Below are 21,696 nucleotides of genomic sequence, written 5' to 3'. Positions count from 1 at the left end.
TAAAGTACAAATGAAATAACTTGCGACATAATTAGTTTAAAATCACGGTTGTTATAAATAGCGTAAGTATGTATGTATACTTGACCCCAAGCAAGTATATCAAAGTTTGCGCATGTATGCTTGACCCCAACCAAGTATATCAGAATGTATGCATGTATGCTTGACTCCAAGCAAGTATAAGTGTACGCGGAAGCATGTATCAAATAGCCATTCATGAACCTGAGAAACATATAGAAAACTGTCAACGAAAATGTTGGTGAAATCATAGGTGTTAGTAAACGTTGTATTTTGAACCACAGGATTTGGTATTTCCATAACGTTGATTATCTAAATCGTTTGCATTCCAAAAGTATGTTCTCGAGCACCCAATTATCAAGACTTAAATTTCCTTCCATAGAACCCCATCACAATAGTGTTAGAACATACACTGTTTCTCAAAAATATATTTCATCCGAATAACGGTAGCGAACTGTCCGAATGAGGGTTTGTCAAACCCATATGGCCATACAACATAAGTTCTCACTTACACCTGGCAAGTGTAACTAATGATAATCGAATTGAGGATTTTTGTTCTAACTCACTGTGGAATGTTTGTTTTCGTACTTGCGTTCAAGGTATAAAGTATGTAGTATAAAACTGTATATGTTTCTCACCCCATGATTTAAAAGTATAAAAGTTGTTGAAAGATGGGACTATGGTCTCACCTCCAGTGCACGAGTATAAATGTACTTCACAAAGTAAACGTGTGCATGAAAGTTGGTTAGCCTTTACCTAAACAAGTAAGTTGTATCAATTAACCGGTTACGACACAAGGTCGGGCAAAATGTGTTCAATTAGTCCTATGGCTCGTTATGACTCGAATATATAGCATGTGAATCACGTTGTCAAGTTTCATGCAAGATATAAGTACAAAAGCACGTTAGAACGATCGCATAAGTGTTTGGTTAAGTTTGACTAAAAGTCAAACTTGGTCAAAGTCAACGAAAAAGTCAACGGGGTCGGGTCGGGTCCCGAACTATTTTTCTGAGCTTAGAAGTCATGTATAAGCATGTTGGCCAAGTTTCATATCAATCGGGGGTGCATAGCATAGCTAGAATTAAACGAAAAATGACGTTTTTGGGTAGTCTGCCTTAGATGCGCCGCATACAAGGCAGATGCGCCGCATCTGGACCTGGTTCAGCAATTCTGGGGCAGTTTAACACTTAGACGATTCCAACTTCAAACAACCATAACTTATGAACCGTAAACATTCAAAACACGTATCTTATATCGTTGGAAAGGTAATTTAAAGAGGAATACAACTAAACACATTTCATCAATCAATTCTATCATTAACAACAATGAAAACCTCAATAAATGATCATTAAACGTTCAAAATCAAAGTTTCAAGTTCATAAAATGCATTTCTTGACTCGGGAATCCAATTTACACATACGATACGCCGTTTTGAAGGTGATGAAACATAAAATACAACTAAACACCTTGTAAGACCCTAATCAGTTTGTACAGCAGTGTAATTATGTTACATAGAGTGTGGGTGATGTTGTGCAGTTAAACAGAAGTCACTGAGTGAGCTGAGCCTAGTGCGCGCCGCGCACACTAAAGGGAGCGCGCCGCGCACCCCTTACTGTAGCCGGGTTCCAGCTTTTTAAATCATATATTTTGATGGGCATTTTGGTAAATTCACGTATGGACGAATTAAAGGCCCTAGATCAGTTTGGTTGAGCCTCATCACTCCATTTCTAACCACCAAACTTCATCCACTTAAATCCTAGTGAGAGAGTGTGATTCAAGTGTGAGAAAGCTCAAATCGGAGAAGAAGAAGCGTGTTTCGGGTTTTAGCTCGAACATTAAAGTTATTCATCTCCTCGTTAGCTTCGTTTTGATTGTGGTGGTAAGCCCTAAACTTGATTACCTTAGTTTAATGTGTTTAAGGGTTAGGTTTTGGGTTAGTATTGCACACAAAACCCATTATTGGTGATTTTGGGTGTTCTTGGGTAAAATTGAGTCTTGAATACTAATTGGTGACTAGTCTAGGGTTTCAAAGTATTAAATGATGTTTATGAACCCTAATTGGTGAGTTAATTGCTAACACACCTAGTTATTTAGTAAATGGGTGTTGGTTAGTTAGTGGATGACCCGAAATGGGTGTGTTGACCTTAAAATGGGTCAAATGAGTCTTTAATGACCTAAGTGGTCTTGCATGTGTGAAAATGAGTTAAATTGGTGATTTAAAAAAATGTAATAAGACCATATTTGACTAGAGTTAGGGTTTTTGGTGAAGTTGACCCATTATTAGGGTTAATGGTGCAAAATGGGTCGGGATTGCACTTTGGGTCAAAATGACTTAGGAATGGTGAAAGAATTGGTTGACTGACTTGAGTTTGCATTTGATAATATGTATAACGTGATAGGTACGTTACTTTGAGGTTTTGCAAGCTCGGGTATCTTTTCACAAGACTTTGAGGTGAGTGGAATAATTATATGCGTATGTATATAATGTATCTATTTGTTGTAGCGTGAAATGTGTAGTGTCGAGGTGCTAAGACACCATGTTTCACGTGAAGAGTGTAGCATCGAGGTGTTAAGATGCCACCTAGGAGTGTAGTGTCGAGGTGTTAAGACACCACTCCGTAAAATAATGAGTGTTGCATCGAGGTGTTAAGATGCCACTCGGGGTGATGTGCCGAGGTGTTAAGGTGCCACCCTAGGGGTTAGTGGTGCGAGGTGTTAAGTGCCCTAATGGATGTTATGAACACCGATGGCGTTTTCGCGAGCGCCGTTCCCTTGTACTATTGGTCGACCATGGTCACTTGTGTTGTAAGCATATTATATCATTTCGAGTTATATTATTATGCGGTTGTTGCTAGCTTGTGGTATTGGAGATTATAGCTTGTTAATGTGACGATAAGCTAATTGTGTTGCTAGCATGTTTGCGGTTTGTGTAAGTGTATGCAAGTAGGTATAATTATATATGTATTCGTATAATTATTGCATTCACTAAGCTTTGCTTACCCTCTCGTTGTTTACCATTTTATAGGTTCGGTTTTGGACAAGGGTAAGGGCATCGTATTGGACTAGAGATCCCGCTTGATACTAGGGGACGCTTTTGGCTTTAGTAGCTCTTGGAGTTTGACCGGTAGTTGGGTAGTTTAATCCCAAACGCCATGCTCATTGTGTAGTTTGGAACTTAAACTTTTTGGTGGTCGAAACTCTAAACTTGTATTAAACTTGTATTTTGGGTCGTGTGGGCCCCACTTGTAAAACATCATTTTTATGTTTGATTCGTGTTAGTTTTACATATATAAGTTTGTTGTGAAAAGAGTTCGGTCTAAAAGTGTCGGGAAGTCGAAGATCTTTTCGCGAAAAATGGACATTTTGATCAGAACTGTCTCAGGCCTTGTGCGCGTTGCGCATAGGCAGTGGTGAGCGCCGCGCACCCTCCAGATCAGTTTTAAATTTTTTTTTTATTCCGCGTTTTTGGTTGGTTAACGGGTTGGGTTGTTACACACCTACTAATAACATTTCATAGCATTCAATACATCAAAAATCCATTTTAAAGTTCATCAAACCCTAATCAAGAATCAAGAATTCATCAATTTTGTAAATGAAGCTTTTCTAAATCAACCTACACATCAAAATGAAGCTAATGATGCTAGTAACACATTTAATACATGAACTTTAACATTTAAACAACATTTAATCAACCAAAAACTCAAGATTAAGCACACCCACTTTTCATAATCAAGCTAGTTACTCAAAACAACAAATCGAGCAAACTAAACACATATTCATGTTAGACTTGAGCCATAGACACTAACTAACACCATTTCAAGTCAAAAACACAAATTAGAGAAATCTATAGTTTTAGAAATGTTACCCAAATGAAATAAAATTGGTACCAAAGTGTAGAGGATGAAGAGAGGATCACGAATATGTAATTTGTTTTGATGTTTGCTTCTTGATTCGGATTTGGATGATGAATTTCTTGTTTGAAGATTGAGAGAAAAAGATGGAAGTATGAAGAATGAAAGAGGTGAAATGAATGGAGGAGGTGATACTTTGACTATTTGACTTAGTCATATCTTTGGTCAATTGGCAAGGTTGGTCCCTCGAGTTTGATAGCGGGTGCATGAATTAACCAAACGAATATTTTAAAAAAGCTAGAGTAACCGGGAGATGTTATAACCAAATAACGGAAATATTTAAAGAACGTTAGTCAACGAAATGCACGAATTTAGATAACGGAAGATATTATCTAAAAAAAAGACGGGCGTTAAAATAATTTAACGAAAAAATGCGGGATGTTACAGACTTGACCTAAGTTAGTTATTTTTATCGACCTGCTTTATTTATAGGTCGGCGTTGTGATCATTCTTGATCACTTAATTCATTTGGGGTTCACATTTTTGTGTGGTTACTTCATTTTCGTTAAGGTGAGTTATAGTCCCATTTTTCTATTTTATATCTTTTGAGATGAGAATACATGCATTTTATTTTTATATTGGACACAAGTGGAAGTTGGTTTAAATTATTCATTGTGAGTCGAACAAAAATATTTCCTAATCTGGTAATTGTAATCACTGGTTTCTACTGGTGAACGCGGATCCTATGGATAGATCTATCGGGTTTGACAACCCCATTTCGAGCTAGTCGCGCTAGCAATTTATAATCGGAATGTATTAGTACTTCGTAATTATTTGAAGATACACATGTTCAGTGTATATTGTGTTTGGTAAGGGTATAGAATGGTTAAGTGATTACCAGGTGGCTCACGGGTTAATGGAATAATGTTTTTATATGTTTTCGAGCATATAATTTTGTGGTCCAAAATGAGTTTTTATGTTTTCAAACATAAATTTTTATGGTTTAAATTAAATATTGTTTGCAATATTAAACCTATAATTCACTCAACATTTTTGTTGACAGTTACTCGCATGTTTTATTCTCAGGTTCATGATTGATTGCTTCTGCTGTGCTTAGAGAGTCTGCATATTTATGATGGCAGCTTTTGCTAAATATTAACTTGCATTCTATTTTGATACATTAAATTGTGGGTGTTTGTTGACTTTGTTTTGGTCAACTTTTAATTAAGTAATTATGTATGGTTTTTTTCTAAACTTACAAATTTTGGTATATTTCCTTCATATGAAATCATTTTTAAATAAAGAATTCAAGGTTATTTATTAAATTCATTTAGAGTTATGATCAAGCTGTGGGACCAAGATAACGATGGTCGTCAATTGTACTTTGACGGGTCATTAAAGAGCTTTTCGAACCAACGAGTCAGTTCGACAGCTTCCTCACTCCCCTTAAAAGACGGAGGCTTGCAATTCATAAACTCCTTGTAACTGCAAGAAGTGGGAGGATTTCCTTGGTTGTTCCCTTGATGATTGTTATGGTTGCCTTGAGTGGCAGCCAACAGCTGTTGGAATTGTGCAGGAGTCAGAGAGACATTTGGGATATTGGTAGCACCTCGAGTTGATTGAGCCATTGCTCTTCAATACATAAATACAGTATTAGTTGAAGAGTTCATGGTGCTAATAAGTGATAAGTTTAATAAATGCACAAGGTCCACACAACATACAACCAAACAGATATATCCAAACAGATACGAATAAGGTATGATAGATGGTAGGAATAACAAGATGTAACCAAAATACTTGGAATTAAACCATAAAACCACTAGTTTTACATGAATCAAAAATTAATGTAACTTAGGCATATGCCTTTACAACGAAAATGGAAATAAATGAGAATCCTAAGATCTAGTATTTCTTTAGTGACGGAGGCTTGAAATGATCCTTAATGTACCCCTTGAAGTACATTACAAACTTCTCCAATTCCACCAGTGCATAACGCTGGCGGTCGAGCTCCATCTCTTGCCTAGCAAACATCACGGAAAACTTGTCATAGACTCTCTTCACATTGCTATTTGTGTAGTCGATGCGCTTCTCCATCATAGCCAAGCGATCACGAAACGTATCTCTCATAGTTTTAGCGTGAATCTGTAGATTCATGATATCACACCGAACCAGAGCATGTTCATACACGGAGTAGACAAACTCAGAAGATTTTGACTTCATGGATGAACTAGCATCATCAGTAGCAGGAGTCTCAGGCTCCTTCCTCATAGGTGAGGAAGTCTTGGTAGCAGGAGGTTCAACTTCCTCCTCGGAATCATCTTCTAAACTGCATATAACTCTAAGACCATCATAAGCCGGATTAGCCTCCTCATTAGTTGGTTCTTGAACTTCATATTCTTCTGGTTCAGACTCTTCCTCGGGTTCCCCCTCGGAATCATCTTCACCTTCGAGGTGTTCTTCAATCTCTTCATCATCACCCTCATCATCCCCATCATAGTCATCATGTGACTCTTCCTTCACCGGTGAGTTTGGTGGAGTGGCAGGCGTGTAGACCGGTGATGCGGGAGGAGTGGCCGGTTGGTAAATTGGAGATGTTGGTGGAGAAACGGGTCCATAAGCTGGAGTGTGAATGGATCTTTCCATATTAGATTCTTCGGAGTCAGAAATAACGATCGGTTACGGCTCGACATCCTAAAAGAAAGGAAAGAAAGAAATCAAAATGTTTCTAAGGTAGACGTAAAAGCACGGAAAGGAATAATAAGGAAAGGCACTAAAATCTTAAGTCAGGAAAGGTTATAGTCCTATAGATTGCTAAGGCACCCTAACAAACACATAAGGCACACATAAATGCAATCCTGGTTCTCTATAACAAACTGTGCTCTGATACCACTCTGTCATACCCCCCAAATAGGGCCGGGGGTAAATATGACATTTCAATATCATTTCACAATTATATAAACGAGAACGACTCTAAATGAGACGTAAATAAAATCAATAATTTAATTTGCAGCTGAAAACGTAATTGTTTACATGGTAAACCCAAATGAAATAAATGTTTAACAAATGCTACGATATAAATAGTGCGGACTTCAATGCAATCAGCTAGCAAAGCAACATAGGGCAGCACATAAGCTATTCTTCACCTGAGACAAACATGCTTAAAATATCAACACAATAGTTGAGTGAACATCATAGGTTTAATAATTAATAAGTTTAGACCACAAGATTTATTTCAAAACATCAAAATATTCAATATGCCATGAGTTATAATATCGAGCTAAACATTAACCCCTGACACTGTACGGGTGTCGGTAATCATTATTATGTACCCCCTTGACGATCGGTCAATGGGTAGAGACGTTGCTCTCAATAGGCCTACTCAAAATAATTAAGCTTGCAACATTTCAATTCCAGCAATTAACGATATTATGGTGGGGATTTGCATGTAAAAATACAAGTTAACAATAGTCTCACGAAGTTGCATATCAAAAAGTTTAGGCACTTGTGTCTAAATTGTAAATCATTTCAAAAGCAAGCATGTGTCTCACCCCAAGATTTATAAAATACATTAAAATATGTAAAAACGGGGCTATGAGTTCACCTTAGTAGCACAGAAGAGTTATTCCACAAAAGAACGAATTGAATGGAACGGACGTGATCGAGATCTCAACCTAGAGATAGAATGTATGATCAGACATTGTCTAATAGACATAAGTATAATAACTATACTAATGATAATGGTTTTCTAAAAGAAAATCCATTTTCGAAAGGTTACTATTTATGAAAAGTTTCCAACTTGATCTACAAACTACAAGATCTAGTTATAAATTTTCAACTCTTCTTAATTGAAACAATCTAAAAATGTAAAATACGAAGGTGAAGAAATACACAGAAAAAATAATCTTCCAATCACAGGAAGTAAACCTTCCAATCACCGGAAGTTGAAAAAAATTACAAAACCAAAAAACCCTAATACAATCAAAGATTGTAACTAACAGATGTTCACACAATCACTCACAATCAAGTTCAACATATTTGAACTTAATCTCTCACACAGTAGCAGCAATTGCAATATCACAGTATGAAAACCCTAATAGGGTTAGAGAAAACAAGTCGAGAGAGAAAAACAGATACAGTGAATGAATGAATAAATAAATAAAAATAAATTATATATAAATAAATTAATTTGGAGAGAGGCCCTTGAAGTCTTGATTCTTCATGTAACCAGCTTTTCCTTTTTACAGTTCAGCCACAAAACTTCAGTTCCAGAATTGACAGCTTCAGTCCCTGCACATACTTAACCCAGAAATAAATACAAAAACAATGAACAAATGTTTAGATTACTTTATATAATTCAATATCCCCCCTTAATCTAAACATTTCAAAAAATATTGAGTAATGTAAGCTGATCACACAACATATTATGTTGTGTCCCATTTAACCCTTTTGTAAAAATATCAGAAATATTTTCTGAAGAAGAAATCAAATGTGTTTCCAAAATCCCAGAACTAATTTTTTCTCTAACAAAGTGCAAATCAACTTCAAAAAGTTTAGTTCTTTCATGAAATACAGGATTTTTAGCAATTTGTAAAGCTGACTTACTATCACAAAAAAATTTAACAGGTAAATCAACTTTAACTTCTAAATCTTTTAAAACTTTTAAAATCCAAATCACTTCACATGATACATAAGCAAGTGCTCTGTATTCAGCCTCTGCTGAAGACCTTGAAACAGTTGACTACTTTTTACTTTTCCAAGACACTAAATTACCACCAAAATAGATGCAAAATCTTGTAACAGATTTTCTTAACATATTGCTTTTTGCATAATCAGAGTCAACAAATGCAGATAATGTTAAATCACTAAACCTTTTAATAGTGATTCCTTCACCTGAAGATCCTTTCAAATATCTTAAAACTCTTAAAGCAGCCTTCATGTGAGAATTCAAAGGAGCATGCATATATTGACTCAGACAATGTACAGAATAAGCTATATCAGGTCTAGTTAAAGTTATATAGATCAATTTACCAACTAACTTCTGATATTCACTTATATTTTTAAGTAAAAAATCTGAGCTGGAAAAATCATCTTTATTAGAAAATACAACACCAGATTCTAAAGGAGTAACAACAAGTTTACTAGCAAGTACACCAAATTCAGCTAAAACCTCTAAACAGTATTTTCTTTGACAAAGAACAAAGTAATCATCATTTTCAATAAGTTCTAACCCAAGAAAATATTTAAATTTACCTAAATCTTTAATCTTAAACTTAGATTTAAGGAAAACTTTACATTTCTTAACAACAGCTTCAGAACTACCAGTAATGATTATATCATCAACATAGACAAGCAAATACACACAGTTATTACCATCAGTCTTAACAAATAAAGAATAATCATTAACATTTTGTTTAAATCCATATTCAATCATAACATCACAAAAATTTTCATTCCATTTTCTAGGAGCTTGTTTAAGACCATACAAAGATTTAACAAGTTCGCACACTCTAGTATCACTTTTATCAAAATAACTTTCAGGTAAAGTCATGTAAACATCTTCTGTCAAGTCACCATAAAGAAAAGCATTATTAATATCAATTTGATATAATGGCCAGTTATTTTTACAAGCAACAAATAAGATAAGTCTAACAGTAACCATTTTAACAACAGGAGAAAAAGTTTCATCAAAGTCTATTCCTTCTCTTTGATTAAAACATTTAGCTAGTAACCTAGCGTTATACCTATCTATCTCAGCAGTTGACTTGTATTTAATTCTATATACCCATTTAGAATCAATAGGCTTTCTATCTTTAGGTAAATCAGTTAAAACCCAAGTATTGTTTCTATTTAAAGCCTCCATTTAATCATTCATGGCATTAACCCAGTTTTGATCAACACAAGCCTCTTTGAATGATTTTGGTTCATGTCCTTTATTTAAACTTGTAACAAAACAGTAATTTTCAGACCCCGATTTAGAATAGTTCAAGTAATTGTTGATACTGTACTTAACATTATTGTTAAGTACATAATCTTTAAATTTAACAGGAATTTTAGTTTCTCTACTTGACCTTCTTAACTGAGGTGTACAGTTAAAAACATTATTAGTTAAATTGCCCTCAGGGACAGTTTGTGTCTCAATACTTTCATCATTAGATGTTGCAGATATACCATCACTTTGTGACTCAATTGAGCCATAAAGTAAGGCATGATTGCCATCATCCTTAGTACTGTCTCTCCCTTCATCATTGGGACTTTCAGACTCTGTTGACTCAAAAATATTTAATTTAGTTTTTTGTTTTAGAACAAAAGAAGTATCCTCAAAACAATCAAATTTTTTTGATAATTAACAATATCTTCAGCAAAATCAGTTTTAAAAACATAATTGAATTTGAAAGGAAACATATTTTCATAAAATTTGACATCTCTTGAAAAAATAAAAGTTTTATCATCTAAACAGAATAACTTGTAACCCTTTTGAAAATTAGAATACCCAATGAAAACACATTTTAAAGCTCTACTTGAAAACTAGTCATGATTATTCAAAATAGTAGCAAAACAAAGACAACCAAAAGTCCTTAAGTGGGAGAAATTAGGACATTTTCCATAAATCAATTCATAGGGACACTTGCCAGACAAAACAGAAGAAGGAAGCCCATTAATCAAATAAGTAGCAGTTAGAATGCATCCAAACCACAAATACAAAGGCAATCCCCCCTGAAACATAAGGGATCTAGCTACATTAAGAAGATGCCTATGTTTTCTTTCAGCTATTCCATTTTGTTGTGGAGTATAAGTACATGTAGTTTGATGTATAATTCCTTTATCTTTAACAAAACTACTCATTTTATTATTTAAAAATTCTTTTCCATTATCACTTCTTATAATCTTGACAGCTTTACCAAATTGATTTAAAATTAAGTTGTAAAACATTTCAAAACAGCTAAACACTTCATCTTTGGTTTTTAACAAATAAGTCCAGACAGCCCTAGAAAAATCATCAACAACAGTAAGAAAATATCTAAATCCCTCTTTACTTTTTACTTTATAAGGACCCCATGTGTCAAGATGTATTAAGTCACCTAAATTTTTTGTTTTATGATCACTTAATGGAAAAGGATCTCTTGTTTGTTTTTCTTTATGACAAGTTTCACATGGTTCATTATTGTTATTAATCTTATTAAAACCAAGTTTATCACTTAATTCATTCAAAGCTTGATTTGCAGGATGTCCAAGTCTTTCATGCCACAGTTTACTTTTAGACAAGTTTGAATAAATCATATTACACTTAAACATCTTACCATTGAAATTTTCATCAAAGAATTAAAGACCATCAAATTCACTACCAGTCCCCATCAGTCTTTTTTGAATTAAATCTTGAATATAGCATTTATTTGCATCAAAACTAACAACAAGATTGATATCTTTAATCATTTTATTCACATACAGTAAACTAACACAGTATTGAGGAATAACTAAACATCATATAGTTCAATATTATCAGACAGTTTTAAATTTCTCATTTATAAAATTCTAGCAACAGTGCCATTTGGGTGATTAACAATTAAATTTAAATCTGAAACATCAATAACTTTGTTTAAATTTTGAGAATTTGAAATCATGTGTTGGTTTGCACCTGAATCAATAATCCATCCTTTTGAATCATTTTTATATTAAAAATGTTTGAAGAATTTTTTTTATCAAACTGTGAATTAAAAAACACATTATTGTTTTGTATACTACCTGACATGTTTGACTCCACTTGATTGTAAACAAGTTTCTCATTAACAAGATTAAGAAGCTTCATAATCTGATCACTAGTCAATTGAACATTAGTAGTACAAGAATCATGTTTCTCAGTAACACAGTTACTACTATTAAACCTAGGAGCACCTTGATTGAAAGGTTTCTTAATATAACCAGGTGGATATCCAATTAATTCATAACATCTTTCAATAGTATGACCAAGCATGTTACAGTTTGTGCATTTCAAAGGTAGATTTTTATATTTTTTCTTGTTATTAGTAGAATTACTACCATTAATAAAATTAGCAGTTTTAGAATTAAAAGCAGATGAATGTGTCTTATTAAAATTAGAACTAGATGCATAATGCATTCTATGAGACTCATCCCTAGAAATAATTGAAAATTCAGTTTTAACATATGGAACAGGATCAGAAGTGAGAATTTGACTTCTAATAGGCACATAAACATCATCAAGACCCATTAAAAACTGCATAAGCTTTAGAAATTGACTATGTTCTTAGAAAGATTTATTAGCAGGCACAATATCATCAATTTTAACCATATCATCAAATTGTCTCCACATAGCATTCAACTTATGATAATAGTCAGATAATGATTGACCAGATTGACTACATGAATTAATATTTTGATATAGATTAAATGTAACAGATGTATCTATTTTGTCATAGGTCTCCTTTAACTCATTCCAAACAGATTCAGCAGTTTTTGAAAAAATTTGACCATTGTACACATCTTCAAACAGAGACATCAAAATCCATGTAAGAACAACAGAGTTACATCTATCCCATTGACCTAATAACACTTCATCATCATCATATTCATATCTGACACATGTACCATCAATGAATCCAAGTTTATTTTTAGTTTGTAATGCAAGTTTCATAGCACAAGACCAAACATTATAATTTTCAGTTCCTTTCAACTTTTGTGTGATTAAAGAAGCACCGGATATATCACTGGGATGCAAATACAAAGGATCATTAAATTCAAGTTTACTAATCTTAGTAATACTAGCAGAACTAACAGAACTATCATCAGACATGGTTGCAGTAACAAGAAGATAACAAATAAATATAACCAAATCTACACAAGCAGTAAACAAATAATCATGCAATGATTCAAATACACAGATTAAGCTATTAGACCAGTAAATTTAAACAAATAGCACACAATAACCGCAACAAATCCACGGTTCAGACACCTGTAAGGAAAGAAAACAAACCCCAATCGACTGGTTACTAACCAGGCAACCTGTAGAGATGATTTACAGTATAAGTGGTCAAGATCAATCTACCCTTGATCAGGTTTTCATAGATCTCAAAGGATCTAGATTAAGAGTTGGGCGTAGAGATCTAGTCAGGGTAAAATAAAAGCACAAATAAACACGAGACTCCCCTTTGAAGACAAATCTGCAGCGAAAGAACAAGAAGATCAAAGATGAACAAACCCTAATTTACAAAATTAGGATTTTCAACCAATTAGCTTCTGATCAGCAATATCAACCCTAAAAGAACCCACAAGTCGTTGACGAACCCAAACACGGCAATAGCAATAAAACTTTCAACCGATCTTGAAAGAAACGATGAAAGAACAGAAACCCTAATTTTCAAATCTGAAAATTAGACAACCATGAAACACTAGATCTAACAAAATCAACCTTGCCGCTCTGATATCATGAACAAATACACAGAAAAAATAATCTTTCAATCACAGGAAGTAAACCTTCCAATTACAGGAAGTTGAAAAAATTACAAAATCAAAAAACCCTAATACAATCAAAGATTGTAACTAACAGATGTTCACACAACCACTCACAATCAAGTTCAACAGATTTGAACTTGATCTCTCACACAGTAGCAGCAATTGCAATATCACATTATGAAAACCCTAATAGGGTTAGAGAAAACAAGTTGAGAGAGAAAAACAGATACAGTGAATGAATGAATAAATAAATAAAAATAAATTATATATAAATAAATTAATTTACAGAGAGGCCCTTGAAGTCTTGATTCTTCATGCAACCAGCTTTCCTTTTTACAGTTCAACCACAAAACTTCAGTTCCAGAATTGACAACTTCAGTCCCTGCACATACTTAGCCCAGAAATAAATACAAAAACAGTGAACAAATGTTTAAATTACTTTATATAATTCAATAGAAGGCTAAAACATGTTCAGCACAATCATCAAGGTGGGGAAACAATGCTTTAAGCCTTTAATTAAATTTAGTTAAAAGTTAGATTGGGTGACCTCCAATAAGCGCTTAATTTGTAAGTCGTTACCTTTAGTAGCTAGTTTAACCAAAAAGACCCTTAAAGTGGTTTTAAAAAATAAACAACAATAAAGATAGATAAAGGGTGCCGGTTTCTACTAAATACAATACAATTTCTCAAATAAATAACCATCATATTTAAAAAAATATATATATACGAATACTAATAATGTCAATAGCTTTCAATAAATATTTCTGTAGAAAATATTATAGATAGATAATATATTAATCTATCTATAGTTTTAAAATGCTAAAATGATGATGTAATAATTACCTTTTTCTCTTTTATAAAAAAAATTCAAAAACAAAAGAAAAATTGTGAGAACATGTAGGTGATGTCATAAATAGAATTATTTTTACAATTAAATTAAATCTACTTAATGATATCATAAATAAGAATTATATAAGCCTAAAAAATTCAAAAATAAAGAAAAAAAATTAAAGCCCTAATGATGATGTCATTTTATTTAGTAAAATATTAATATGTTAATTTTATAATATATAGAGCATTATGTACAACCTTATGATAAAATACCCTCATGACTAAATGTACAATATTTGAAACATTATGTATAACCTTATGGTAAAACACTCTCAGAACCGTATGTACAATATTTGAAGCATTATGTACAACATTATGATAAAACATTTACATGACCATATACATAAGCTTTAAAACAAGACTTAATTATAAAAATGGTCACTGTAGTTTGTCAAATCTTGCAAGTTTAGTCACTAAGCTTTTTTTCTTGCAAAGATAGTCACTGAGATTTGAAAATCTTGCAAAAACGGTCACTCCGTGTAACAGACGTTAATTATGCCCGTAAAGTATCACTCACATGTTAGACATGTGAGGGCATTTTGACCCTCTACCTCAAATTGATAGTCATACAATTCTGAAACACCTTGAAACCCAGGATAGGATTCTGAAACACCTTGAAACCCACGATAGATGTGTGAGATAGATAGGATTCTTATATCTTACACAAAATCCATAAATCAAAATTCAGAAAAATAGTTCATCAAATAACTTCATCGAAGTCACAACAAAAATTGAATCTGAGAGTAAAATCACTATCCTCTTAAAACCCAAAATCATATAATATTGAAGTTTCTTAAATTTCTTTACAAAACCCAAAACAAAAAAAGAAGCTTCTTCATGGATTAGATGAGTTCGATCGGCTACAACAAGTCTTCTTTTGTCAGATCGGAGTTTGGCAGGAGATCTGCGAGAGATCGGAGCTTCGCCGGAGATCTCCGATGAAGGAACGAAACGGCAGCGTATATACAATGAGAGAATCGATGTCGGAAAGCAAATCGTCGCCGCTTAAAAATTCGACAGTCATCTCCAGAATCTAGCTTTCTTATTTGGCGTGATTTTCATGTGTTTGATTTTGAAGTTAAAGGGTTTGATTTTTTTCTCTAGAAATCTATTCTACCTTCTCTATATATAAAGATGGTGTTTGTATGTATCACTGCAACTAAAGGTAATTTCTTTTACATCTGCTCTTTTTCGTTGAAGAATTCAACGTTATAGTTATTGTAGTTAATTTAATTATTAAATGGAAAAGATAAAAGTACTCGAAGTGATTTTTGATTTTTCAAGATCTTTGAAGTAATTTCTTTTATCAATGTTATTTGGGTTTGTGGTGTGTTGAGACGTAACGATGCAATGAGGGAAATGTGGTTCAAAGTATTTGTATTTCATTCTAATTTGATAAAGATTTGTATTGTATGTATGATTTTTTTTTTTTTTGAAATGTTTGTTAGAGATTTGTCAGATCTAGGTTCATTCTATTTAAATTAGATTTAATTAGGGTTTTAATAAAAGAAGATGAAGGTTGACGAGTTGAAGCATAAAGAAATTAGGGTTTCAAATTGAAATTGGGAAAAAAAAGGAAGATGAACCTGTTTTAAAGGCTGAAATAATAATATATTGACAAAAATACCCCTCACGTGAGGGGCACATGCTCTGTTCCAACGCACCAAACTAACGCCAGTTTGCTTGAGTGACTGAAATTGAAAATTTTTGAAACCACAGTGACTAAAAATGCAAGAAAAAAACCATAGTGATTAAAGTTGCAAGATTTTACAAACCACAGTGACTATTTGTGTAGTTAAGTCTTAAAACAAATTGTACAATCTTTTACAAATCACCTCATAGACACGTGTACAAACTTTAAAGCATATTGTACAACCTTCATATAATAATTATATTTTTATTTTTAAAAATTTATCAAGAGGCATGGCATTTGTTATTACTAATAATTATTATTAAAAATATTAATGCTCACTTTTATAATTATAATTACTAATAATAATTATAATAATTATTTATTATAATTATAATTATAATTATAGTTATTATATTATTATTATTATTCAAATATGGGTGCTTTTTACGAGATTAATTACGTTACATATGTATGCGAAATAAATGTCTCAATAAAAGGTTGTAATGTAGACTTTTATGACAAAGTTAAGTAAATCAAGGTAGTTTATTTATTCTGACCAAGTTAAGTACATCAATATATTTGTAAAAACGACAAGTTTCTTAGTCGGAATTCGTTGTTTCACAGGTCATTAAACTAAATGACTTTAACATTTACATTCTCTTACCTAAAACATATTATTAAACAGTTTCGTTTAAACAAACTTGTGATTTTACGGGTAATTTCACTATTAACTAGTAATTAGGCTGTAGTCAATGCTCAATTTTATGCAGACTGTCCACCTTTTTTGATCAAATACGTAAGTAATGATGACACGTGGATCTGAAAACCGGGTAATTTATACCCAGTAATCAAACTCTTGTCACCACAAAATCAACACACAAAACGACACTAGAGCCTTTGGTTGTTATATATGTTACTAATCAAATATATAATATAGTACTCCGTATATTATTATATTATAATTTAATTTTGTGATGGATGGAATTATTAAATTTGATGGAGAAAATATCACCGTCCATTAGATAATATACCAATATGAAATTATAAGAAAACACAAAAGTATTATATATTGTTGTAGGAAGTCTAATTGTAAACAATTAGTTGTGGAGCCCTCGCTTCGCGCCGGGGGCTCCGTTTTGAATGCGAGTTAAAAAAAAGTCTTGATCTATTTTGTAAAAAAAAAAAATTCGACATCTAACATCGAAGGGTTGTTCCTTTTGAGAAAGTTGTCTCTTTTAGCGTTAACGTTAGTTGATCTATTTTGTAAAAAAGAATGTTTTTCGACATCTTTTGGTAGCATTGAAGGGTTGTTCATTTTAAGAAAGTTGCTTCATTTATCGTTGGAGACAAAAAAACATAAAAAAAAATGTAGCACGGTAGTGGCTTATGTGAATCCTACTGTTTGAGCGCAGTGTACAAGTCGGTAAAGCGTGGTGGGTGTTACTATTCAGTATTTTTGGTGTTAGTGAAGGGATAAATAATAATTTAGAGTATAGGTATAAAGTGAGGGGTTCGATTTGTATTTTAATGAAAATTAGAGAGTTAGGTTTGTGAAAAGTGAAAAACGAAATAGTACTATTCATAACAAATAAGACAAATTTTGTCTATTAGTTATAATGGTAATTTGTTTTCGAGGAGTACTGAACATGAGTTGCTTTGCTTGTGACTCAAAATGGAGAATTGGTGATAAATATAACCCTTTACAAGATATTGCAAAATATACTCTAGTTAGCTCCATCTTAAAACATTGTTCAAGACAATAATACATACCGAGTATATTTTAATACTAGCATTTCAATCCAGAGTAAACATACATAATATATATGTATAACAATCAAACATCGGTTCGTGTATGTTCTAACAGTAAAAACAATGGTGGAAATAATGATAAAATACCTTTCTAACCTAATCAACAAGCATAAAAGATGACCGAGTATGTTTTAACAACGTAGAAATACATTTCAATTCTGATCTTGAATCCCCTTCAAACACCAAGCATTAATCAAACTGCAACCATTAAAGAAAAGTGTAACAACCATTACTCCATATTAAACATGTAACGTCTTGCCAAAGGGTCAGTGGTCTAGCCCCTCCAACCATGAGGTTGTGAGTTCAAGTCCAGAGGTGGACAATATGGGTATATATATTTGTGATAAGAATAGGTTTGGGTGTTCAAGTTTACCAAAACAAAAATGTCCTTTTTAGAAAGTATACTAAACATACAAGCCTACTAAATGTAGGCATGTATATATGAAAATTAGATATATAGATATATATGTTGTTGAATAAGTATACATAAAAGAAAGAACACAAAAATTCTTGGATAACAATCTGAAGATTAAATTTTAGTTTCCATGTTCGAATATTGTTATACTATCTTCACTAAACTATTGGTTTAAACAAAGCAAATGAATATCACTTTGCCTTTCATGTTTACCTCAACTAAAGGCGAAACCAACTATATAATGCAATAATGGCAACAGAGATGACATCTACACAGCAGCCTGCAAGACCATAACAATCAGGTTCAACCACACACACACACAGCACTCTAGATATACAACAAAATATATATATGTATATCATAACTTGTTATACCTTGTCATTTACTGGTGTGAACAGGGCCTTGACTGCTTCAAAAACTTCTTCAACAGGCTTGGCAGCATCAATCTGAATTGCAAAATTAGTGATTAGTGATATTGAGCAGGAGTAGCCGAGTAGCATATTTGACAAGATAAAGTCAACCATTGACTTTTTACCTGGACTATAAATGAATAAGAATGAAACTAAAGGGATTCTATATTTACCTTTCGGACCTTGTCTTTGGAGTTGTAATATTCAATAACAGGGAGACTAGATTCCATAAAAACTTTAAAGCGCTTTCTAATTGTGTCAATGTTATCATCTTCTCTCCCCTTCACAACCAAATGGAAAAGGTTAAAGCAACTGGGCCAAAAACGTACGGCCCAATTAACCCATTTAAGATTAAAAGTTAACCCACTCATAAGTAAATGGTCAAAATTGCCACCAGGTTGTAACATGTGTATATGTGCTACTCAAACTTTGTGCGGTGACTAAAAACTTGGGTCATAACCATCAAGAACTAAAGGTTAATTATTAATAATGCTCATTAACTAACCTGATTTCGACCCAAAAGGCGCTTCTCCATCTCTTCCTCAGGGCAATCAAAGTAAAGAACAAATTCCGGTTCAATTTTAGTCTGTTGATTAAAACATTATGTCAACCTTGAAATTGATTACGTCCTACAAACATTACCATAATCAATGAATACTTATGTCATTAACAGAATAAACTACTCACAACTGCCTCAAAGGCGGCACGATTTTCCTCATTACGAGGGAAACCATCAATTAAAAATTTATCATTTTCATTTTCCGCAATTGCTCTTTCAAGAAGCTTGATTGTAACTTCTGAAGGAACAATTTTTCCCTCCTTGATCATGTTCTGAATCATCGTCCTACAAAAATTTAATAAAAAATTTAACAGAAGTATCATCATACACCAATATTGACAATTTTTTTTAGCGTTGAACAACATTTCACACTATATGGAACATATCAAGAAAAAAATAGTCACTTTACCCGTTTTCTGAGCCAGATTTAATTTCTGCTCGGAGAAGGTCTCCAGCACTGAGATGGGTATACCCGAAATGCTCAACAATATTTGCACATTGTGTACCTTTACCGCTGCCTGGCCCACCTGCTCAAGATTAAATATGGGTGATTTATTTTTTTTATAACTATAATAATCTAAACATATTATATCATTAATAAGACAATATTTGCTACACTTGCAAACAAAGTTCTCACCTAAGACAAATACAACCTTAGGATCCTTTTTACCGAAAGTACTTGCGGTTGCTTCCTGCAATCACATACGCATATGAGTTTTTGACTTATATAATGTTGAATTCATAAAAAAAAAAAAATATGACATATAATGTGGCAATTCTTAATTTCACAAGTTTTCTAAAAAAAAAAAAAAAAGAACTTTTCTAGTTTTCTAACAAACGAAAAAAAAGAACTTTTTTTCCTTCTTTCAACACACCCTAAGATTTTAGAAAGCTGTAGGGCTAATGGTGACAAAAGGGTCGATTCGTTACAGAAAAACAGATCAGTTCGTGTTGACTTGATACAATTTCAGTCCAAAGATCCGTTCTCATTTAAAAAACAATAACTAATTTGTTATGTATAACTACGAAGTACATAGGGCTAATGTCGGCAAACAGGTAATATTCTTACAGCAAAAACAGGTCAGTTCAGGTTGATCTGATACAATTTTACTCCAAAATTTCATTTCATTCTTTAATAAAACATAGTAACTAAAGTAACTAATTTGTTATGTATAACAGCAAAGTACATAGTTTCATTAAGTAATTAAAAATTGTTTGATAATTAAAGCTAATAATAATAACTACCTTGTTTGCAGCTTCAAGAACAGTCCCCATGAGTCCAACTAAAGGTTCTATAACTCAGTATTCTGCATCCAATCAATAAATCTGATAATAATCATATATATTTTAATTATTGTTTAACTTGTTCTGCATGCATAGAGTATATTTTAATACACCAGGTAGTTGTCCTGTCCCCTTTACAATAAAGAAAAAATAAAGACTAGTATAAATAATCATGAATATATTTTAACCTTAAAAACAACTGCGCAACGACGACAACAAGATGACAAATTATCTTAAAAAAATAATCACGATCCTTTAAAAAACAATAGGTGAGTAAAAAGAATATTGTGAAGTAATTAACACTGTATAAGTCTGAACCCACCCTCGTGGTCCAGTGGCTCACCCCTTTGCGCTTGTGCATTGGGAGGGGGTGGGGAGGTCTCAAGTTCGAGTCCTTCCCCTTAAAAATATTAGTCGGATTTATTTCCTGAAAGCCGAATTGCCTCGGGGAAGGTTTTACCGGCCCGTATTCAGGTACCAGGTCCGACCGCCTGCCCCTCGGGATAGTATAAGGTTCGGATCCCTGTAATGTGGTTCGGGTTTCCTGCCAACAACTTTCCTTTAAAAAAACACTGTATAAGTCTACTTTCAACTACATGCAGGTAGTTTGATGATCATAACTTAGATTATGGCATAATATAGTTGATCAGTTTATGTAATTCATAATTTTAATAAACCTTAAAAATCGAAGATGGGATGTTAATTTCATACTTATGTGTGTACTACATAAAAGCACAAATGGATCTAATAGTCTAATAGTCTAATAGTAAGAATTATAGCAAAGTGTTATAACTAAAAAACGCCAAGATTTATCATTTAAACCAACCAATCAAATCAGATTTATATTTACAACTTTAATTAATCTAAAAAACAAAAGCCAATCACAAAGACCAATATCATCTTCAGTAACAATGTGTCATATATCAAGATTCAAATACAAGAGATAATTAAATCAAGCTAACATTTCAAAATAAAAAAATTTTATTTACAATCATGTACGGATCAAACTACAAATTACAAACTACTGTGAATATTATTGTATAAAAATTGCAAGCCCATATCATAAACATAATATATTATATATAAGAGTGCTCGTAGCTAAACACAACAGATCAACATAAAAAGATCGATTTTTTTTAAAAATATGAAAAGGGAAGAGAAATATTTGAAGATAATTGAAGGAGATCTAAGAAAATTATTATCCAAATTAAGAGGATTAATAAGAATAAGAAACATACCCAAATGAAGGGGAAAAAGGTTGATAATTGATTGAAAACGAAAATCAAGAATTGAGGGGGGATGAAAGATCTGAGAAAATTGCGTAGGAATAACGTGTCGGTATAGGATGTTTTTATATATATAGG

General features: G+C 32.7%; 1 protein-coding gene across 1 annotated transcript; it reads right to left on the bottom strand.

Moving 5' to 3' along the window:
- Window positions 1-17,559: 17,559 nt before the first annotated feature.
- Window positions 17,560-21,106, bottom strand: LOC139861806 (UMP-CMP kinase 3-like). Its single transcript, XM_071850327.1, has 9 exons — window positions 20,294-21,106; window positions 19,686-19,740; window positions 19,458-19,575; window positions 19,177-19,333; window positions 18,995-19,075; window positions 18,663-18,770; window positions 18,454-18,525; window positions 18,293-18,359; window positions 17,560-17,862 (listed from the first exon to the last, which is right to left on the bottom strand). Exons 1-8 carry the CDS (start codon window positions 20,321-20,323, stop codon window positions 18,348-18,350), a joined length of 633 nt encoding a protein of 210 aa, XP_071706428.1. The 5' UTR covers window positions 20,324-21,106; the 3' UTR covers window positions 17,560-17,862; window positions 18,293-18,347.
- Window positions 21,107-21,696: the final 590 nt, after the last annotated feature.

Source organism: Rutidosis leptorrhynchoides, chromosome 8 (genome assembly GCF_046630445.1).
Source record: "Rutidosis leptorrhynchoides isolate AG116_Rl617_1_P2 chromosome 8, CSIRO_AGI_Rlap_v1, whole genome shotgun sequence".
NCBI classification, from domain to species: Eukaryota; Viridiplantae; Streptophyta; class Magnoliopsida; order Asterales; family Asteraceae; genus Rutidosis; species Rutidosis leptorrhynchoides.
Note: the sequence above shows the minus strand (reverse complement) of the source record. Positions and strands in the feature narration are given on the sequence as shown.